The sequence below is a fragment of the Ochotona curzoniae genome, unplaced genomic scaffold, assembly GCF_017591425.1.
Source record: "Ochotona curzoniae isolate NIBS_2020 unplaced genomic scaffold, NIBS_Ocur_1.0 contig_64, whole genome shotgun sequence".
In the NCBI taxonomy this organism is placed as follows: domain Eukaryota; kingdom Metazoa; phylum Chordata; class Mammalia; order Lagomorpha; family Ochotonidae; genus Ochotona; species Ochotona curzoniae.
Window position 1 is genome coordinate 9,524,661 of NW_024466502.1, and position 19,385 is coordinate 9,544,045.

The following is a 19,385-nucleotide window of genomic DNA, read 5'->3' on the forward strand; positions in this document are numbered from 1 at the left end:
TTGAAATTGTCCTTACCTGGCACTATTAAGTATCTTGAACATTGTAGGCCTTCCTCAGGTCTCACAAATTTCAAATCTTCTAAACCGCGTGAGTAGTCTTTGAGATCCTGTCTCTCTTCGTGTGTGTTTTTGCAGCCCTGTGGGTTCTTGGTGCTGAACTCAGCACTGAGCTTATTGAGCTCATCTGTGTACTGGTACCTGTGAACAAGCAAATGTCCCTTCTTGGCTGTCTCAGGCTCAAGGTGAACAACTTCTGTAAAGTCCCAGTGCTGTAAACACAGAGGATAGTGTGGCTATCCTGTTGAAGATTGAAGATTGAACTCTTGGTGAGATTCACAGTCTTGGAGTTGCCCTAGCAACAGTGAATTGTCACCATATGGTAGCTGGTAGAGGTGGGGTCTGGTTGGGAATGGTGGGGCTGCTAAAGAAATCATTCATCTGCCATGGTGCCAGGCATGGGCATGCTCTGAAAGTCAGTGTTTTTTTCATGATTCTTGTGGGTAGGAGAAAGAAGTGACTAGCAAGGGGAGTCGAGATTTAGACCTCCTGCACAAAGGTGCTGGGCTTTCAGAGGCTGCCTTAGAAAGGCTATAGATTTTTCTGGGCAGAAGGTTGGTGATTCAGAGCCTAGGCTATCCTTTCTTCCAGTAAAGTAGGTGCTGATGCCTGACCAGGTGGTTTCCCTTGATTTTTTTATTCTTTTTAAATCCAGTTTAAAAATTCTGATTCCATTGCATGAGGAGATGCCAGATGGAAGTGGGCCCTGCTTTCCCCAGAAAAATGCACCATCTTAATCATGCCAGTACAGCCTGCCAAGGAAATATCTAGCAGATCCTCCACTTGGCAGCAGGCGGCTAAGTGGATGTGCCTGCATACACACGCACACAGACTCACACACAGATGTGTCCTTTGGCTCGATTATTTTTCTGTTCAAATTATTGTCACATACAGAGTTGGATAATAACCCCTATCAGCTTGTTAGACTCTCTTGTCACAGAAATGTAGTTTCTTACAACTGAAGGGTTGAAAGTCCCAGGTCGAGGTATCTACCAATGTTTTCTGGTTCATAGTTGGTGGACTTCTCTTGTGCATCTTGGTGTCTTGCTATTTTTTCCATGGATATCTCAGTCCTAGTAGATTAATGTGCACCATAACAACCTCATGTTACCTGAATCACCTCTGCAAAGATTCAAATGCAGTCATATTCTGAGGTTCATCAGGGATTAAAACTTCAACATATGAACATGGAGGGAACACAATTCAGCTCAAGACAAGGCTTTGCTGGATTTCTCATTGTTTTAGGCTCTAAAAAATGCAACAGACTCAGGGATTACAGCATTAAATGCATCTTAGGTTGTGTGTTTATGACAAAGCGTAGTTAACTCAGCAGTTGCCTTACCTCATGAGGAGTACCTGATAGTGGTGAGCACAGAGTGCTCAGGAGTATAAGTGTGCAAGGGTAGATAGGATGCTAGGCTGTCTACCATTGTCTATGTCTACAATGCCTTGAATCACTTCAATGGCAGAATATTGGGTTTTGCAACCATTACTGAAGGACTAAACTATTATAGTGATATTGGGGAAAACAGGGACTAGAAATGGGGGTGCAAAAGAAAATCCCTCAGCTGTGTATTGAAAGAGAGTGAAGAAATGAAGAGACCTGGGGTGAGCCAAGGCTAGGAACCAGCCCCACACACTCAGGCAACTCCAACAGCCCCATTGCTGCCTTAGAAATGCCATGAAGGCCACAGGAGGGGTGGTGCAGAGGAGTGAACTTCTGGCAACACTCACAAGAAGTTTATTTCGTGAAGGCACTAATATCATCTTCCCAGGAATAAGAACTATGCTAGAAAAATTAGTGAAGAAATCTAAGTGTACATTCTTGCTCTCAGATGCGTGAGTAAGTTATAACACCTTATGGACGGTAGGGACATGAAGATACTTTCTGTCTAGCTCCCCTTTTCATCTCAGAAGTACAGGTGGAGACATAGGCTCCTAAAGTGGCGTGCCCAGAGTCACAGCCGATCAGTTAACCAGTCAGGAGCGCATGCTAGAGTTACAGTCAGCCTCTGGCAGAGCTCCGCCATTCCCAGCAACACCTCCATTACCACAAGACCGTCTGTTTGTCTTTGAAACTGTATCCAAACCACTAAAATGGCTCCCGTGCAAAGCCTTTTCCGTAACTTAATTATATGTTGGTCCTAAAATAATATTCACAGTATGTAGGTGTGTTAAAAAAAGAAAAAGTCATCCATCTACTTAAAAAGAAACATTGGCTTCTGAAAGCAGAAAAGTTAACCCTAATGTAATTCACTACAAAAAGACTTGAAAGCCTCCCTTTGTGTTTGACCATTCCCACTTTGAGAGGCTCCTCTTTGGCTGCTGCCCCACTGTCCCTGCAGATGCTGTGCTGTTCTCTCCCCTGAGTCATACATTGTTGGTCTGGGAGCTTCTCTGATGCCCTCAAAACCTTAATTGGGTAACTTAGATTAATAGAGTTTTATGTGTATGAATTAGTTCTTTCATTTTTGTCTTATATGTACTCAGAATTTGCATCTTTAGAATTGACATGTCCTGTTCTCAGATTCCAACTTTCCGAATTTAGGAAATAAGTTTCTGTCTTTCAGCCCTGTGACTATTCATGATTTCCAAAACTATGATCAACCCCTTTATATTTTTGTGGTCTCGTCTGAAGATTGTTAGCTATTATATCACTTTTTTAAGATTTTATTTATTTTTCTTGAAAAATCTGATTTACAAAGAAGATACAGAGAGGAAGCTTCCTTTCACTTGTTCATTCCCAAGTGACCACAACAGCGTGAGCTAAGCCAATCAGAAGCCAGGAGCTGGGATCCTGTTCTGGGTCACCTACATGGATGCAGGGTCCCAAGGACTTAGGCCATCCTCTGCTGCTTTCCCAGGCCATAGCCAGGGAGCTGAAAGGGAAGTAGAGCAGCCGGGATATACCCATATGGGATCCCTGCGTGTGCAAGGCTAGGATTTAGCCATTAAACCATTGTGTCAGTCCCTCTACTCTCTAATACAAGGCTGGATTTTTTTTTTAAGATTTATTTTTATTACAAAGTCAGATATACAGAGAGGAGGAGAGACAGAAAGGAAGATCTTTCACTGCCCAAGTGACCGCATTGGCTGATGCTGCGCCAGTCCGAAGCCATTAGCCAGGAACTTCCTCTAAGTTTCCTACCGAGTACAGCTTTGGGCTGTCCTTGACTGCCCTCCCAGGCCACAAGCAGGGAGCTAGATGGGAAGCAGGGCTGCCAGGGTTAGAACCAGCACCTGTAATGGGATTCTGACGCTTTCCAGGTGAAGACTTTAGGCACTAGGCCATCGTGTGGGGCTTTTTTTTTAAGCCCTCATTGGTGAGTCTTTCTTGAAGTGATATGACCAGGTATGCACCCATCCTGTAAGAACACCTGAACCTTGAATTAGTCTAGGAGTCAAACATTTTCATTGTTACTCCAAACAAGAGTGTGCAGCCCAGATTGGCATTTGGAGGTGTGGTGTCTGTCAGGCTGCTCCATGCAGGATACATTTGTGAACATCCACTGGGAAAGGGGAAAGCAGCATGCTTACATGGAGGGGTTACCTTGCACGCAGCTACGTTAGCTTCTACTGCAGCTCTCTCTTGGTTCACCTTGCCCTTCCCCAAACTAACTGCTACATTCACTTTGGGAGGCTGTGCCTCAGAGCCTCTCTCCTGGGATAAGCAGCTTCTTCATTACAGCAGATGGATCTGAAGGCCTGGATTGATGAACTACAGCTGTGGCAGACTCTGGTTTTTGTAGGTGGCAGGAGCTTGGAATTTGTAAGTGATTTTTGAGGAAAACATTAAAGCAGACCTCATCAAGGCCTGCTAAGAAGTCTTCCTTCAGCTGAGACTTCCATAGTCAGTAGTCTTTGGGTGTTTCTTTGCTGGCACTTATATTTAGCAACTATAATTTCTGTAGATTTGTTTTGAATTTTATTTCCTCCCACACTGAATCCAGCTAATTGCTGGCATTCTACAGGTGTATTTCAGGAGAAGCATTTGGGAAACCCTGGCATAGAATGGGACAAATACACACCCTTCAGTGTTATTTGTTTAGTCTTGAACCATTTTCTAGCTTAGATGAGCCAGGACTTTCATTTGTAATGTGGAAGAAAGATGATATGGTTCTTTTTCTAAATGGACTGTTTGGACAGTCCCTAAACTGAATTTGTAAACACTGTACATATGTCACATGCAGAATGTTCATATCTGTATTTCCATCTATGAGTGTTTTCAGGTTTTTATGATATTTGGAACACAGAAAAATGCACATGGAGTCAAGAATGAAACTTCACCTTTCAAGTTTACATAGGCATTGAAGAAAGATGACGTGCAGTTGGGATTTAGAGCCAAGTGCAGGGAAGTATGTTTGCATGAGCTCCAGGAATGAAGGAGGTTAATGTGGGGATAGAGACGGAAGGTGACCTGAGCCTTGCACGATGCCAGCAGGGTGGAAGGCACAGTTCTGGCCTACCATGGGAGCAGAACTCATACTGACAGAACTGCCATTGAAAGGGAAAGAGTGAAAAGACAAAATTAGCCAGAACCAAAGCACATGGGAAACTTTGAAACCAGACAGCAGAGTTTGGTAAAAATCACACACACAGAGTTGGGCCCCAAGATGAGAGTGCATTAGTAGAGTGACTTGAAAACTTTTCTGCCCGTGAGTCTGATAAGAACAGATACTACACTTGATCTTAGCCAAAAGGCCAAGAAGCGATTGCCAATGAGTCTGTATCCATCTGGCACAAACATCCTACAGAACAAATTTATTTACCCATCATTGTTTAAATATTAATTTTTTAAATCCATCACTAACTTCAGTAACCAAAAAAAAATAGAAAGATATTTCATGGTGATGTCAATAAAGGTAACAGTAGAGAGAAGATGTGGGGTTGGGGTGAGAATAGATAGATTATGAATGAATAAGGGATCAAGATAACCCAGCAAATTCCACTTCTAGCTGTTTTTTGAAGAGAAATGAAAGCATGTGTACAGACCTACATACAAATGTTTGTAGCAGTTTTATTCATAATTAAAAACAAGAAAGAACTCATGTCCCTCGGCTGTAGACAGTTAGACACTTTATACTAACTTTATGTAATTGGATGCTGCCAGTTAGTAACAAAAGCAGCAGCGTCCTCATTCTTGGAACAACGTGAAGGAATCCTAGATGCATTATATTATGTGGAAGGAGTCAAACACAAAAGACACATACTAAATGAGTTTGTTTATATGACAGTCTAGAAAGAGAAAAATGACATGGAGAGAAAAATAGCAGTGGTCTCCAGAAACTGTAGGGGTAACTGGGGGAGGCTGGAGATGACTGAAGTGTGATGATGGGCGCACAGCTGTACTTGCTTATCCAGATATGTGGCCGATATGGCACAACACTTTAAGCTGCTACTTGGGACACCTGCAGGCCATATTAGGGTGTGGTTTCAGATACTGGCTACTTTGCTACGTACTAGAGCATCCTGAGAGAGTAAATGGGAACTCACGGCTCAAGTGCTTGGGCTCCTGCCACCCACATGGGAGACCCAGATGCAGTTGCAGCTTTCTAGCTTCCTGATGTAACCATGGCCCTAAGGCCATTTGGGGGAGTAAAGCAGAAGATGGAAGAAATCTTGCTGTCTCCGACTCTTCTTCCTGTCATCCCGCCCCTTCCATAACTATCTTTTAAATAAATTAATCAGTATTTTAAATGGAAAAAGATTTTGAGTTCATATGAGATATGTGAGCAGGTTCCCAGACTCGGCCTCATTGCTTTGCTGCCCTGAGAGGTGCTCCTCTTGATCTCACTGGGTCCTCTATATCCTCACTGTGGTCAATAAGAAGAGGAAGACTTCTTTCTTTAAGGGTACAGCCTAAAAGTCACACAGATCACTGCACGGCTTCCCTAGTTGCCAGACCTGGTCACATGACCACCTGTAGCTGCTAGAGATGTTGGTAAAGATATGACTTTTGCTGAGTATCCACGCATTGTGGTAAAGCTGCGTTTCTATTACCATGAGTGAGAAAGAACAGGCATTGGAATGTGACCAGTGGCTGTTAATACAAGGACAAAGATGGCCCAAACAGATTTCCATGAGCTGATGGACATGCAGGCTTGGACAGTGGGTGAAGAGAACAGACTAAACTAGCAAAACAGGTTTAGGAGTACCAATCTGCGCAGATCATAAGCACAAGCTATTTTTCTGGGAAAAAGATTATATTCTTCTGGGCCCCCAGTTAGCATTACCCATGCGTGGGATTTTATTAGGTCCAGTGATTACAAGGGAGACTGGGGAAGTGTTTCAAGAGCTGGTAGGATGTGTAGTTACATCCAGCCGTGTTGATTTGCTTAAGGTTTGATTCTGTCTCACAAGGATACTTTGTGGCTGATACTGTTGCATTATATCAGAAGGCATGTATGTGCACATAGCCTGTTGTCCCAGTTTTGGTGGTAGCAACACAGTGGGGCTGGTTGGGTTGAACTAGGCTTTAATGCCCATTGACATGTACAAGAGCTAAAAGGGACGTGGGACAGACTGAACAAGTCTGCTATACATACTGACCAGCATGGGAACCAGGGTAGGGAGCAGGCCTGATGGGGGTTATGGAGAGTCGCCCCAACTAGGCTGCACCTCCCACTGGTTTGCATGAAGGTGGAGTATGAAGTGGGTAGGATCAGGTTGGACTGCAATACCCATCAGTTCGCGTGGAAGACATGGCTGGAAACAGAAATGACCCAGCAATTGCAACAACCAACATGTGCAAAAGCTGATTGGGAAGACGGATGGTGCCAGACCCTGTACTGGCAAACACACACAAGAATCAGGTCTGGGATCACCTCAGATGAAGTTTCTTTGGAGATCCCTCCAACTGAACTGCTGATCTCAGAACCCCAACCATGAAAAGACTATGTCAGCGAATAGATTCTGAATAGATTTCATTATTTTTGGAGCGGCAAGATTGGCAGCAATTCAGAACTGTTGAACTATCAAAACTGCTTGAGCGGGACCCTCAGAGCATGCCCCACATTGGGGACCTGGGATGGGTAGCAGGCTGGGTGGGGCTTCTCCCTTTGTTTCTCTCCTGATCCCAGATACAGGGGAAAAAATGATGTGGAAATAGTGGTCTTACCCACTTTCCTGTAGCCCTTGACCCTTTGTACCCTAATCAACTATGTAAGATTATTTTAAAAAATTAAAAGAATTTTTGAATAAGTTAAAAAAAATAAACTGCTTATGCAGTAATCAATGTGTATATTTTCAGTTTGCATACTTGAATATTAAGATTTTTAAAAATCCTATTCTTTGTAATAAGAAGTTTAGGCACCAGAATCATCAATAATGCTCAGATTTTTAAAAAATAATAATACAGAGGCCTACACCTTCTCTGCACCCCTGCTGGGCTGCTAAATCTGAATCTCTGATTACAGGCCAAGTATCCTCGTTTTTATAAACTTGCAAGATAGGTGGCTTTTATGCCGAAAGTTGAGATCCAGGCCTAATATGGTCCATATCCAAAGTACTGGAACACTTTCACCAAAGGGAGAATAATACATTTTTAACTAATTTAAAATCAATACAGTTAGAATAGTGAGTTTTAAAAAATAAAAAAGGTGAGATTTCTTTGTCACAAAAGGTTGCAGTATGTGTGTGTGTGTGTGTATATATATATATATATGCTACGAATTCTTTCTAGGTGTTGAGGAACCAGAGATTTCCTGCCTCCTATCATCATGCAGTGGAAACTGTTGTGAATATGCTGATGCCACACATCACTCAGAAGTTTCGAGACAACCCAGAGGCTTCAAAGAATGCCAATCACAGCCTCGCTGTCTTCATCAAGGTGGGTCCCACAGGGGAGAGGCTGTTGTTCACGGACCTAAGAGGTTGTTTAAGTAGAGGGACCCGTGTGGTGTAGACTCTCCAGCAGTACTGTACGTGTGTTTATGTTGAAGGATGAAAGTATTCACAGTACTGATCCTTGCTGGCTGTTTTCCTCTGCAGAGATGTTTCACCTTCATGGACAGGGGCTTTGTCTTTAAGCAGATCAATAACTACATCAGCTGCTTTGCTCCTGGAGACCCCAAGGTAGGGTGCAGTTTACACACTGTTCCTCTTGTTTGGCTGTTCTGTGATACCTCTAAAAGCCTATCTGTTCCTGTGTTTTCTTTTCCATACTAGAGGCAAAACTTAATGTCCTTCTGTTGAAAATACTTGTGCTGCATTGGATGAATATATGTGAGTTATTAGAAAAACAGTATGACACTTGGTCAAATATATCCATTGATTTTCTCCTGTACACCTGAAATGACTTCTTGCCTGCAGTACTAAAAATGCATTGAGTGTGAAGCTCGTCATAGAAGTCAGAGAAACATAAGTAAAAAATGTCTTGAAGACCCATTAAGGACATTGTCTTATGAAATATGTTCTCAGTTTTTAAATACACTTACAACCCTTTTGCAGTGGAGTTCTTCGGAAGCTAAAGAGTGGATATATTATTTCTCACCGGTTTTTGAGGACCTGTGTAAAGTGCCCAGTGTGGTATTTGGGTTATGACTAAGCGTGTTTTTTCCCGCAGACCCTCTTTGAGTACAAGTTTGAGTTTCTCCGTGTGGTGTGCAGTCATGAGCATTACATCCCGCTCAACTTACCTATGCCCTTTGGAAAAGGTCGGATTCAGAGGTACCAAGGTAACTTCATCCACAGGGATTGCCTTTTTCACAAACAGAGCTTGTCTTTTTAATAAGAGAATTGTTTCAAACCTCATGTTAGAGTTTCATGATTATTTTCACTAATAGATAAACTCATGTTAAATTTCGTTTTAAACAAGTATTAATAAACATTATCTGGAAACCTCCTTTTTTCCAAACATACCAGATTTGATCATACTGATATAATTTCTTTTTCATTGAAAAACTCCTTTGGTTTGACAATAGAAATTCATTTTATTTATTGTACTTTATTTTTTTATTTGTTTCATTTTCCTTTTTTCTTATGAATTAGCTTTTCTTTCACCAACTGTGGAGTCAATTGACACTCCTATAGGTAGGTATGGGGCGTGATGCTTGCTTTCTTGCATTTTCCCTCTCCAAAAGAAAAAAGAATGCAAGTGCTTGCTGAAATGCTTGCATATGCTATTCATTTAGGCATTTCTTAAACATTTTAATGAATTTTTAAAGTCATGATAAGCAAATGGATTTGTTTTCTCTGTAGCCAAGACACTTACTGCAGCATCCCAGTAAGGCATCTGGTATTTTGCTCTTGGGATCATTAGGTATTCTGGTACCTAGATTCGTTTAAGAAGTAAAGCAAATGGAAAAACTCCTACTTCACCCCAAAAGTGCATTCCACCCTTTCCATAGCTCTTGTCCATGGTGGTGGCATGCTTTGTCACCTGCTTTTTATGTCTGCATGTTGAGTCTTTATCAACTGTTGTGTATCCTTGGAAGAGAGTCAAGTTCATGGAGATTACTTTATCTTCACTGAATAGATCGAAGTGAATAAATTAGTCTGTCTGGTGTCAAGTAAGATTTATTGCATTTAATGCTTCATATCTGCTCAGGTTTGTTTATGCTGGAGGAGGAAAGGTAGAAGTAACTGTAGGGACATTCATTCACAGATGGATGTCTCCCTCCAGGCAGGCTTGTTCCAGCTTTCAGAGGACAACAGGGGAGACTGTGGCCCTGAGTTGGCATGTGTGCATCTAACCAATATTTACCCAGCACCAAATGTCAAGTTTTGGGATACAGCTGTGGACAATCCAGAGGAAAATTCCTGGCTATATAATAATGAAATCCATAGGGTGTTAAGAGATTGACAAATGCTAACAAGAAATAATAACATTAGGAAAGGGAATTTCCCAAGGAGTGAATGGTTGGAGGAAATGAGAGATTAACCAAGCACTCCTGTATTCTCCAGAAGGTTCTCTGAGCTGTGGAAATAGCCAGTGATCCAACATTCCCTGATCTAACCCTAACACCTCTAGTCTCAAACCCGCTTTTCTCATTTTGGTGCATCCCTGCTTATTTGAAGAATAGCCACCCTGACACCCCTCCAGCTCAGTTATGTTCATCCTCCTCAACAGCCCACACACCACAACTTCCTTGGGTGCTGGGGGAGGCTCTCCATCATCTTTCAGTGCTACACTGGGGTTAGTTGGCTCCCCCAGTGCCTTTGTTCAGTATGTCGTCATCACACACACACACTTGCCTCCTCACAGCACCTGTACTTGAGGACTGTGACTCTGCCTTCTTCTTACCTGGTAAAGAGCTGAGGGACTAGGCAGAGAACATGCTCTAATGCCCGTCTTGTTCTCTGACCCAAGAGGACCCAGTTGCTTGTCTGTGTAACTGAGTACTCATCGGACCTTCACAAGCTTTCTGTGGAATATCAGGGTATTTGGTAGCAAGAGGGGCTGATCTAGGCAGGTAGACATGGGTCATATATGGATAATTTACCTTATTACACCAATAAGAATACATCTTACTCAACATTCTTTTTCTCTCTTCCTCCTTACTGACCCTCTGCCTTAACATGTGCATGTGCAGCTGCCTACATGGGTACAGGCCTGTGTATGCATGCACACCCTGTACATACATGTACATACACACACACAGGATGTGAGTATATGCACAGTTAATTCTCAGGTAGCTTTCTCCTAAGAGAATTATATGTGAATTCAAGCTGTGGACTATAGCTTGAACAAGCTGTGTTTAATAATTATAAATGGTAAATATGGTCATTCTGAAAAAAGATGAGCATTGTTCCCCCTATGTTCAAGTGTTTGGGACTTTAGTCAATATTTGGAGTAGGTTTAGATGTAACCATCTCACATGGGATGAAAGTCAAAAAAGGGCTCCAGAGAGTGTCTTATGGAATGGAGTCGGTCCAGCCGTTCAGTTCGTAGTGCCAGCTTCCTGAAGATGTGAACCCGTCCAGCTCTGTAGTGAGGTCTAGCTGCTTTAGTTACCTTTCCTCACTAGAGTTCATGTTTGTTGCTATCTCTTTGTCTGAAGGGCTTTTAGTTTCATTATTTAGCTTGCTGATTTACTAGTTTGTATTAATTTTATATCTAGAAACACAGAAGTATTAGGGGGATATTTTGTAAAGTATTGCATTAAATCAACTTTACAGTCAGTGATAGCGGAGCAAATAGATTATGCTAATTTTTTTCATTGTAAACACTTAAACTGTTAATAGCCAGGAAACAGATCAGCAACCTCATGTAATAAAGAATGACATCATCAAGCATACGTATGCATTCTTTCATTAGTCACAGTTGTTTGCTACACTCTTTCACAGTTCTTTCAACTGTGCAGCAGCTTCAGTTTTAACCTTATACAGAATTATATTTGTAATGTAACAGACACTGTTCTTTTCCAAAAACTGTTACCAAAGCTATTGGCTAATTTTAATCATGTAGGTTGCCTAAATCTGCAAATATATGGATTTAAATTTGATTTTTGTGTGAGCATTCAGGTGTTCAGTAGAGCTGTGTAATGAAATCAGCCTTCCTGAGTTAAAGCCAAATCTAACCCTGTGTTGACACCAGGGAGGGTGGCGTGCAGGGGATGGGCTATAGTTTGTATTCAAAGAGCCTTGTCACCTCCTTAACTAAAGTACCTGCCATCCTCCTTTCAGACCTCCAGCTTGACTACTCCTTAACAGACGAGTTCTGCAGGAACCACTTTCTGGTGGGACTGTTGCTGAGGGAGGTTGGTGCCGCCCTGCAGGAGTTTCGGGAAGTCCGTGTGATTGCCATCAGCGTGCTCAAGAACTTGTTGATAAAACATGCTTTTGATGACAGATATGCTTCCAGGGTGAGTGGGACCCAGCAGAAGGACGTGTGTGCTCAGTGTCCTTTATTTTAACGGACATGAAGAAAGTAACCAAACAGAAAACCTGTGGTCAGATTAACTAAGACTCCCGTCAGATTTTGAAATAAAATCCGATGTCTGTCTTCATAGGCAGACAAATAAAAGAGGTGGCCAGTGCCAGCTGAGTTGGCCATGTGTTGCCAACCAGCAGTGGCACTAAATAACAAGGCACACTCTTGAGGGTCTGGAAAAACAGGAACTGCCACCGCAACTGGAACACAAGACGAACGAACCTTTCTTGCCGAAAGCAGGCTGCTTATATATAGCTCTCCACCGGTCACTTCTCCCCGTGGGTACACTGGGTGCTACCCGATAGGCCAGTAGCAATGATATAATTGCAGCAAGGGCATCAGCCTATCCCTGTGACTTCCTGTTTGCCTACTGGTGGGACCAACCCCGCCTCCTGGCCCTCGGCCAGACACCATCTTGTGACAGCCTATCATATGCGTTGGGTCAGCTCAGGCGCACCGCTCCCCATAGCCATGCTGGTCCCAAGAGCCTGGGCATGAACTTACCGTGTGGAAATGTCTTCATTTCAGAGTCATCAGGCGAGGATAGCTACTCTCTACCTGCCTCTGTTTGGCCTGCTCATAGAAAACGTCCAGCGAATCAACGTGAGGGATGTGTCTCCTTTCCCTGTGAACCCAGGCAATGTACGTAAGCATAGTCCTGTAGACGCAGCAGTGTGATGACTTAAGGCAGCCATAAGGAAATGCCACAAGCCAGCTGGCTTGGAACAAATGTGTTCTTTCATGGCCAACATCACAGTGTTGGTTGAGTTTGGTGGTTCTTCTGGAAGAATCTCTTCTGAGCCTCCCAGTTGGTGTCTCACATTATCTGTAGCAGCCCTTGGAATCCCTGGGGCATTGTCTCCCTTGACCCCAACATGGCCTTCTCATGGCCTTCTCATGGTTTGTGTCTCTGGCTCTGTGTGCCATCTCCTTTTTTAAGTTGTGGGTTTAGGGATCATCCAATCTGGCCTCATCTTAACCTAATACAGCTAACCTGCATTAGATACAGTTTCATTCTGAGGTTCCAGAAGGACACGGACTAACAGAGAGGGGAAGGAGGCAGGGAACACTATTCAATCAGGGTACAGCCCCCTCTATATTTACCTATCTATTTATTTATTTATTTTCAGTTTGGCAATAAAGCCATTATGTAATTCATAGTCCTCCTCTTAAGTGGTGTTTCTGGCGGAAATGGAGTCAGTGGATAAAACCTTCTTCCTCAACTCTTATTTAAAATCTTGCTTTCCTGCTGCCGCGGTGTCTTGAAAAGCCCTAGCATTTTCATGTGTACATTAAATTAAAATGTATGGAGGAAAGGCAAAGCAAGCTATGTTGACCTGTGTCCTGCAGGAGCTCATTCTAGCCCCATTTGCAATAGTGATCTGTTCTGCATTTTTAGCAAAGCCACTTCTGTGGCTACAGTTCCTTTCTTATCTGTAAAATTAGAAAATTACAGTCTCAGTAGTGCCAAAGTGAGGGGCATGAGATTGTCAACCCAAGAGTTGAACATTTTGATTTATATTGTCTTTGTACAGTCAATTAAACATGTATTAGGGGAAGGATGACCCCAGAAATTATTGCTAAGCTTTCTGGTTGACAATTTTTTTTACTCTGTAATACATACTAGTTTGTCTTACTCAAAAAGGATTTTTAGTGTCATTTTAACAGTACAACTTTCTCCAATTACAAAAGACTTTAAATACTAACTCATAATAATGTATATTTTTAGGTTGGTAGAAGTTCTATCAATTAAAATGTATATTCTTTGTCTTTCTGAACCTCTTTTCATAGCCCCAGAGGACTTACCTGCTTTACTTTGGACCAACTCAACAATTTCCCTTTCCTTCTAGACTGTGAACTGGCTCTGTTGTTGTTGTGGCATGCAGTGAATTCCCAGGCCTGTGTCTGTCCCTCTCCTCGCCCACTGATGTGTGGTCCCATTTCCACACCACTCTTCCCCTAAGAAATGTCCCGTTGTGATGACCCATGCTTTTTAGATTATCTTTAATCTGTTTAAAAGTACTTCTGCTGCTCTCAAAGTTGTAAATTTTCATTATGCTACACAAAACTCGCCCATCTCTTCCTCTAACACACTGTACTTCACATTCAAATGTTCTGTAACGACTTTTCTAACCAGAGTACAGAATTCGGGGCCACATGTGTAATCTTTGTATTGTTGCAGTCTTGAGAAAAACAAACACAAGGCCATTCTTTGGACGTCACCAAAGTAAAATATTCGTTTTTGGTTTAAAAAAAATTAGCCTAATTGCTCCATTGAAAGTTCATGTGACACTCTAGACATTGACTGGTGTTGCTGCTGTTGTAACTCCCCGTTGCTCTGTGAGGTGGAGGAAGAGCCAGTGGCCAAGCAGAAAGGGCAGCAGTGAATGTAAAGAAATGCTGAATGTCTTTGCCGAAGGAGAAGCAAGTATTTTATGATTTTATGGGACAAGACTTCTCACCCCCTCTTTGATAGCCTGCACCCCTTGCCCCCTACTTTGCCCCTTCTCCAACCCCTTTGCCACTCTCACCAGCACACAGCAAGCAGAGGGGGTGTCACTTCTCCCACCCAGCTGTGTTGACCGTGCCAGACCGTTCTGTCTCCTTCCCATGCACTCGTGCTCACACAGCTAGATCACTCAGTGAGTCTCATTCAGTCATCTCTGATGTTTCCTCTCTTCCACCGTTGGCAGACTCTGAAGGAGGAATCCCTTGCTTTGCCAGCCGTGAACCCGCTCGTGACACCACAGAAGGGCAGCACATTGGACAACAGCCTGCACAAAGATCTCCTGGGCGCCATCTCTGGCATTGGTAATGCTCTGTGCTCTCACAGGCTCCCATCCACTGCTGCTTCTCGAGGTGTCTGTTCAGCTAGCTTGTCACCATGTCCCCAGAATCTTGTGAATCCTAATGATAGTGCTGTAATTCACTGGCTGGGCTGCTTGTTTTTTTTCAGTGCCTGCTAAATTGATTGTCATTGCCGTAGCAAACCTTCATTGAATGGTTTATGCTTTCAGAACGTCAAGTCTGCACAGGTGCTGAAGGGTAGAAGAGGGTCATGTTTGGGATTTAGATGACATGTGACAGGATCACTCCTAAAGGAGATAGCATTCTGTGGCCAGAAGTCAGTCTCAAAATCAATTTTCAAAAAATCTGTCCTACAACATTTTTTGGTATAAAATTGTGCAGGAAAATACATGACATACGTCAAGATTTAAATGGAATAGTTTCTCCATGAGAAAATCTTCGTATTTATGTTCTATTCACATTGAGTCCTGTCTAGCATCTTCATAAAGATAATGCTATAAATACATGTATAAATGTATATGTATGTGTGTGTCATAAATCAGACACCCTCATATGCCTAGTTCTTAGGCTACCCAGGAAAGGGGCAGGTCTATGGCGCAGAATTAACAACACACTTTTACCTAATTAATTCATGTCTTTATCACCCTTCATGAGTTGCATGTCCTTACCTTTTATATGATTGTTGTTATTGTTCATATACACTTTTATGTAGGTGATAGAATGGGGTAGAATATAAAATCAGGAACCTTCACCAGTATAAAAATTTATCCTACAGTTCTAACACTAATCCTCAATCGCATTTGAATCTGTATATTTTCATAACTATATATCCATCACTGGGCATTGTGGAGACTGAAGGAGCTAGTTCACAGAGGTGCTCTCAGCAGTGGACACTCAGCAGATGTTGGCAGGTGTTCCCCCTGTCATCTGGGGCCCTCACTCTCTGTCCTGCTCTCCCCACATGCTCAGCCACTGCTCCAGGAGTGGGGAAGGGAGCTTGTTTGAAGGGAGACAGATGTGGCTTTGGATCTAGACTCTGCCACTGACCGGTTGCCATGCCTCCCTGTCCACATCTCCAAAACAGTTCATGCGATTTGTGCAGTGCTTGGCAAGGCTATCCCCCTGTGCTGCTATTTGACGCTCATTATTGCAAACAGTCTTTTTGCATTAGCTGTGATTTATGGTCTTTTCAGTAGCCAATTGGATGAAGCCTGGAGAAGAGAATGTGTTGGAAATCTTAAGGCTTTGTCTTCTCTGGCCAATCTGTAGGACTGTTAGAGAAGTACCCAGCACTTTGTAGAAATTAGCAAACCACAGTGCGGGGACAGTATGACTACCTGACGCGTATCTGCCTCAAAACTCATCTAATTAGGCTTCAGGATTCCCTGAGAACAAAGAGATGAGGGATTATTTTTAGCAAGACCCAGAAGGCCTTATAGGCATCGATTGCTTGGGGTCATGGTGCAGTTAGGAAAAGGATTTGAGACTGACTACAGTTTCTTTTCATTTTCTCTTAAATTTCAAGGAGTTCATGACAGCCTTATTATAACCACATTCAACTGTGTTTCTTCCCATCTACAAAACTTATCTTTATAGTCCCTTCTAGGAATTCCTTCTACAAAGCCCTATGTTTGAACTAGATTTATTCTTTCATGGTTTAGAGGGGTTTTGGTTTGTTTTTCCTGGAAACTCTGGCAGCTCTTGATTTATCATCAGGAACTTTCAGCTCATTATGATCCTGCTGCTTGTCTTTCAAGAGCGGACTTATGTCTATTTAGCAGAAATCCTGTGTGCACATGCACACTGAGAATATTTCCTTTACCAATTTAATGCCGCTGGAGCAGAGAACGTGAGATTTCCTAGAACTGAACCACTACCTGGATAAAGCTACTCTGAGATTCACTTCTAAAAGATCAGCATCATGGCACCACATACTGCTGAATGTGCATGTGGAAAAAAAAAACAGTTCAGCAACTCAGGCCCAGCATGGCAGCCTAGCAGCCAAAGCTCTCACCTCATACACACTGGGATCCCATATGGGCACCAGTTCTAATCCTGGCAGCCCCACTTCCCATACAGCTGCCTGCTAGTGGCCTGGGAAAGCAGTCGGAAACAGCCCAAAGCCTTGGGATCCTGCACCCATGTGGGAGACCCACAAGAAGCTCCTGGCTCCTGGTTTTGGATCAGCGCAGCCCTGGCCATTGCAGTTACTTGGGGAGTGAATCAACAAACGGAAAGTCTTCCTCTCTGTCTCTCCTCCTCTCTGTATAACTGAATTTATGATATAATTAATTAATTAATTAATTAAGAATCTTTTTTTTTAAAAAAAATCAGCATCTGAGGCGCAGGGTTCCTCTTGTTACTCTGTAATACATTGGACTGGGGACCACCATGGTGCCATAGCTGAGAATTCTCTGCCTGTGGTGCGCACTGCACATAGGCACTGGTCAAGCCCCAGCTCTCTGCTAATAGCCTGGAAAAGTGCAGAGAATGGTGCAAGGTCCTGGGCCCCTGCACTCATGTGGGAGACCCAAAAGAAGATCCTGGCTCCCAGCTTTAGACTGGCCCAGCTCTGGCCTTTACAGTCATTGGGGGATGAACCAGAGGATGAAAGATATCCCTCTCTCTCTCTAACTTTGACTTTCAAATAAAATAAATACATTGGGCTGTTAGTACCTTTGTACAGGAGAAAAGTGAATTAAACTTTTCACTTACATGGATGAGTATATTGAGTATATTAAATAAAAACACACATGAAGAAACTAAGCATGTTTGTTTTGACTGATCCCATTTCCATCTGTTTCCCTTAAGTTGTGGCTCTAGTTGGAAATTATTCCTAAAAATTTGAAAACTGAAGGCATAGTTTGCCTTTCTCCTGAATGCTGCGTTCTAAATCAAGTGCGAAGTGCAGTTACCTTAGGAAAATTATAATTTGGCCATAATGTATTTTTCTTTTCTGTGTGAATGTATAAAAATGCCCGTAATGTTTTCAGGGATTTGGACCTGCTCCTTGTGATAGTTAGTCCTAGAGGTAAGGCCTGCTGATTTACATGTCCCAGCCTTTCTTTGTATTCTGGAATTCCTCTGGCCCTTATGTTTCTGGTCTTAAGATGCTGAGTGAGTTTTAAGGATAATAGTGGATAGACCTAAACATTTGGTAGGCAGAAGGATTTAGGACCTTGAAGTTTCAGGTCTTCCTTCTAACGCTAAAAATTATCTTGATATTGGCTGAGAAATGATAAATTTGCACCACTCCCATTAAATCTAAAGTGACTGAGTGACTTAGAAAAATGTTTGGGGGCCCGGCAGCTTGGCCTAGCTGCTAAAGTCCAAGCCTTGAACACACTGGGATCCCATATGGGCGCTTGTTCTAATCCCGGCGGCTCCACTTCTCATCTGGCTTTCTGCTTGTGGCCTGGGAAGACAGTTGAGGACAGCCCAATGCTTTGGGATCTTGCATTCGCGTGGGAGACTCAGAAGAAGTTCCTGGCTCCAGGCTCCGGATCGGCACAGCACCAGCCATTGCAGCCACTTGGGGAGTCAATCATTGGGTGGAAGATCTTCCTCTCTGTCTCTCCTCCTCTCTGTATATCTGACTTTGTAATAAAAATCAAAAAAATAAATCTTTAAGATAAAAAAGAAAAGAAAAATACATTTGGTGAGTGCTGGGGCTGACTATAGTCTTTTATTTACCTGAATTTAGAATTGTCTCAAGTTCATGACAACTGATTTGCTTACCAAAATCTGAAAATGGTCAGCCTGTGATGAGGTGCTGGTCACCAGGCATCTTCAGCTTGGGGCTAGGAGGCTGTGCTAAGAGCCACCACGCCATGACCGGAAGTCTCCTGCCATTGGCAGAACCAGGCCTTTTGGCTGGAGGCATGCCTTTGGCTCAGCATACGATGTGCAGGTCTCAAGAGTTGGTTTTAATTATACTATTTTATTAAGTTTTATCTAGGCAAGAGGCCAATCTATTACTTCTAAAATGTCTGTTGTAACAAGGTAGAGTCTGATATATGCCTTTCAGTACTATTTTTTTCATCTGGACAATACAAATGTTATTTCCAAGATTTCCTTTATGGTAGGGACTGTTCACATCAGAGATTCCCAGGTATTCACAGTATCCTTATTGTCACAATAATTTTTTCATGATGTCTGAACAGAACTGGCTCAAAATATCAGTTCTGGTCTTTAGATTTTTTAAGGCAAAATAACCTAAATACTTTTACACTGTCAACCTAATATGCATATGATAAAATAATATAATTGCATAGATTCGAAGGAAAGTTTGAATATTTTTTCTTTTCCTTTCTTTATTTTTCCATTTTCATTGAAAAGGCAGATTTGCAGAGAAAAGGAGATACAGAGAGAAAGATCCTCTGTCTGCTGGTTCATTTCTCAAGTGGCCACAACAGCCAGAACTGAGCCAATTCAAAGCCAGGAGCCTGGAGCTTCTTGTAGGTCTCCCACGCGGGTGCACAGTCCCAAGGCTTTGGGCTGTCCTTGACTGCTTTCCCAGGCCACAAGCAGGGAGCTGGATGGGAAGTGGAGCAGCTGGGACAAGAACCAGAACCCATATTGGATCCCAGTGCATGCAAAGCAAGGATTTAGCCACTAGGCTATCATGCCAGGACTAGTTTGAATTTCA

The 19,385-nt window shown here is 42.7% G+C and overlaps 1 protein-coding gene and 1 non-coding gene across 15 annotated transcripts in view; one reads left to right on the plus strand and one right to left on the minus strand.

Annotated features, from left to right (window-relative positions):
- DOCK9 (dedicator of cytokinesis 9) overlaps positions 1–19,385 on the plus strand; it is a 279,755-nt gene that overhangs the window by 199,615 nt on the left and 60,755 nt on the right. For all 14 annotated transcript variants that reach the window (XM_040991194.1, XM_040991186.1, XM_040991184.1 and 11 more), the window contains exons 28-33: positions 7,739–7,885; positions 8,047–8,130; positions 8,621–8,732; positions 11,683–11,861; positions 12,458–12,571; positions 14,623–14,740. In XM_040991194.1, the coding sequence (XP_040847128.1) occupies positions 7,739–7,885; positions 8,047–8,130; positions 8,621–8,732; positions 11,683–11,861; positions 12,458–12,571; positions 14,623–14,740 (754 nt within the window). The remainder of the gene's footprint in view (positions 1–7,738; positions 7,886–8,046; positions 8,131–8,620; positions 8,733–11,682; positions 11,862–12,457; positions 12,572–14,622; positions 14,741–19,385) is intronic.
- On the minus strand, positions 4,581–4,770 carry LOC121163806. The gene has a single exon (XR_005884964.1). It is a non-coding gene; the product is annotated as a U2 spliceosomal RNA (small nuclear RNA).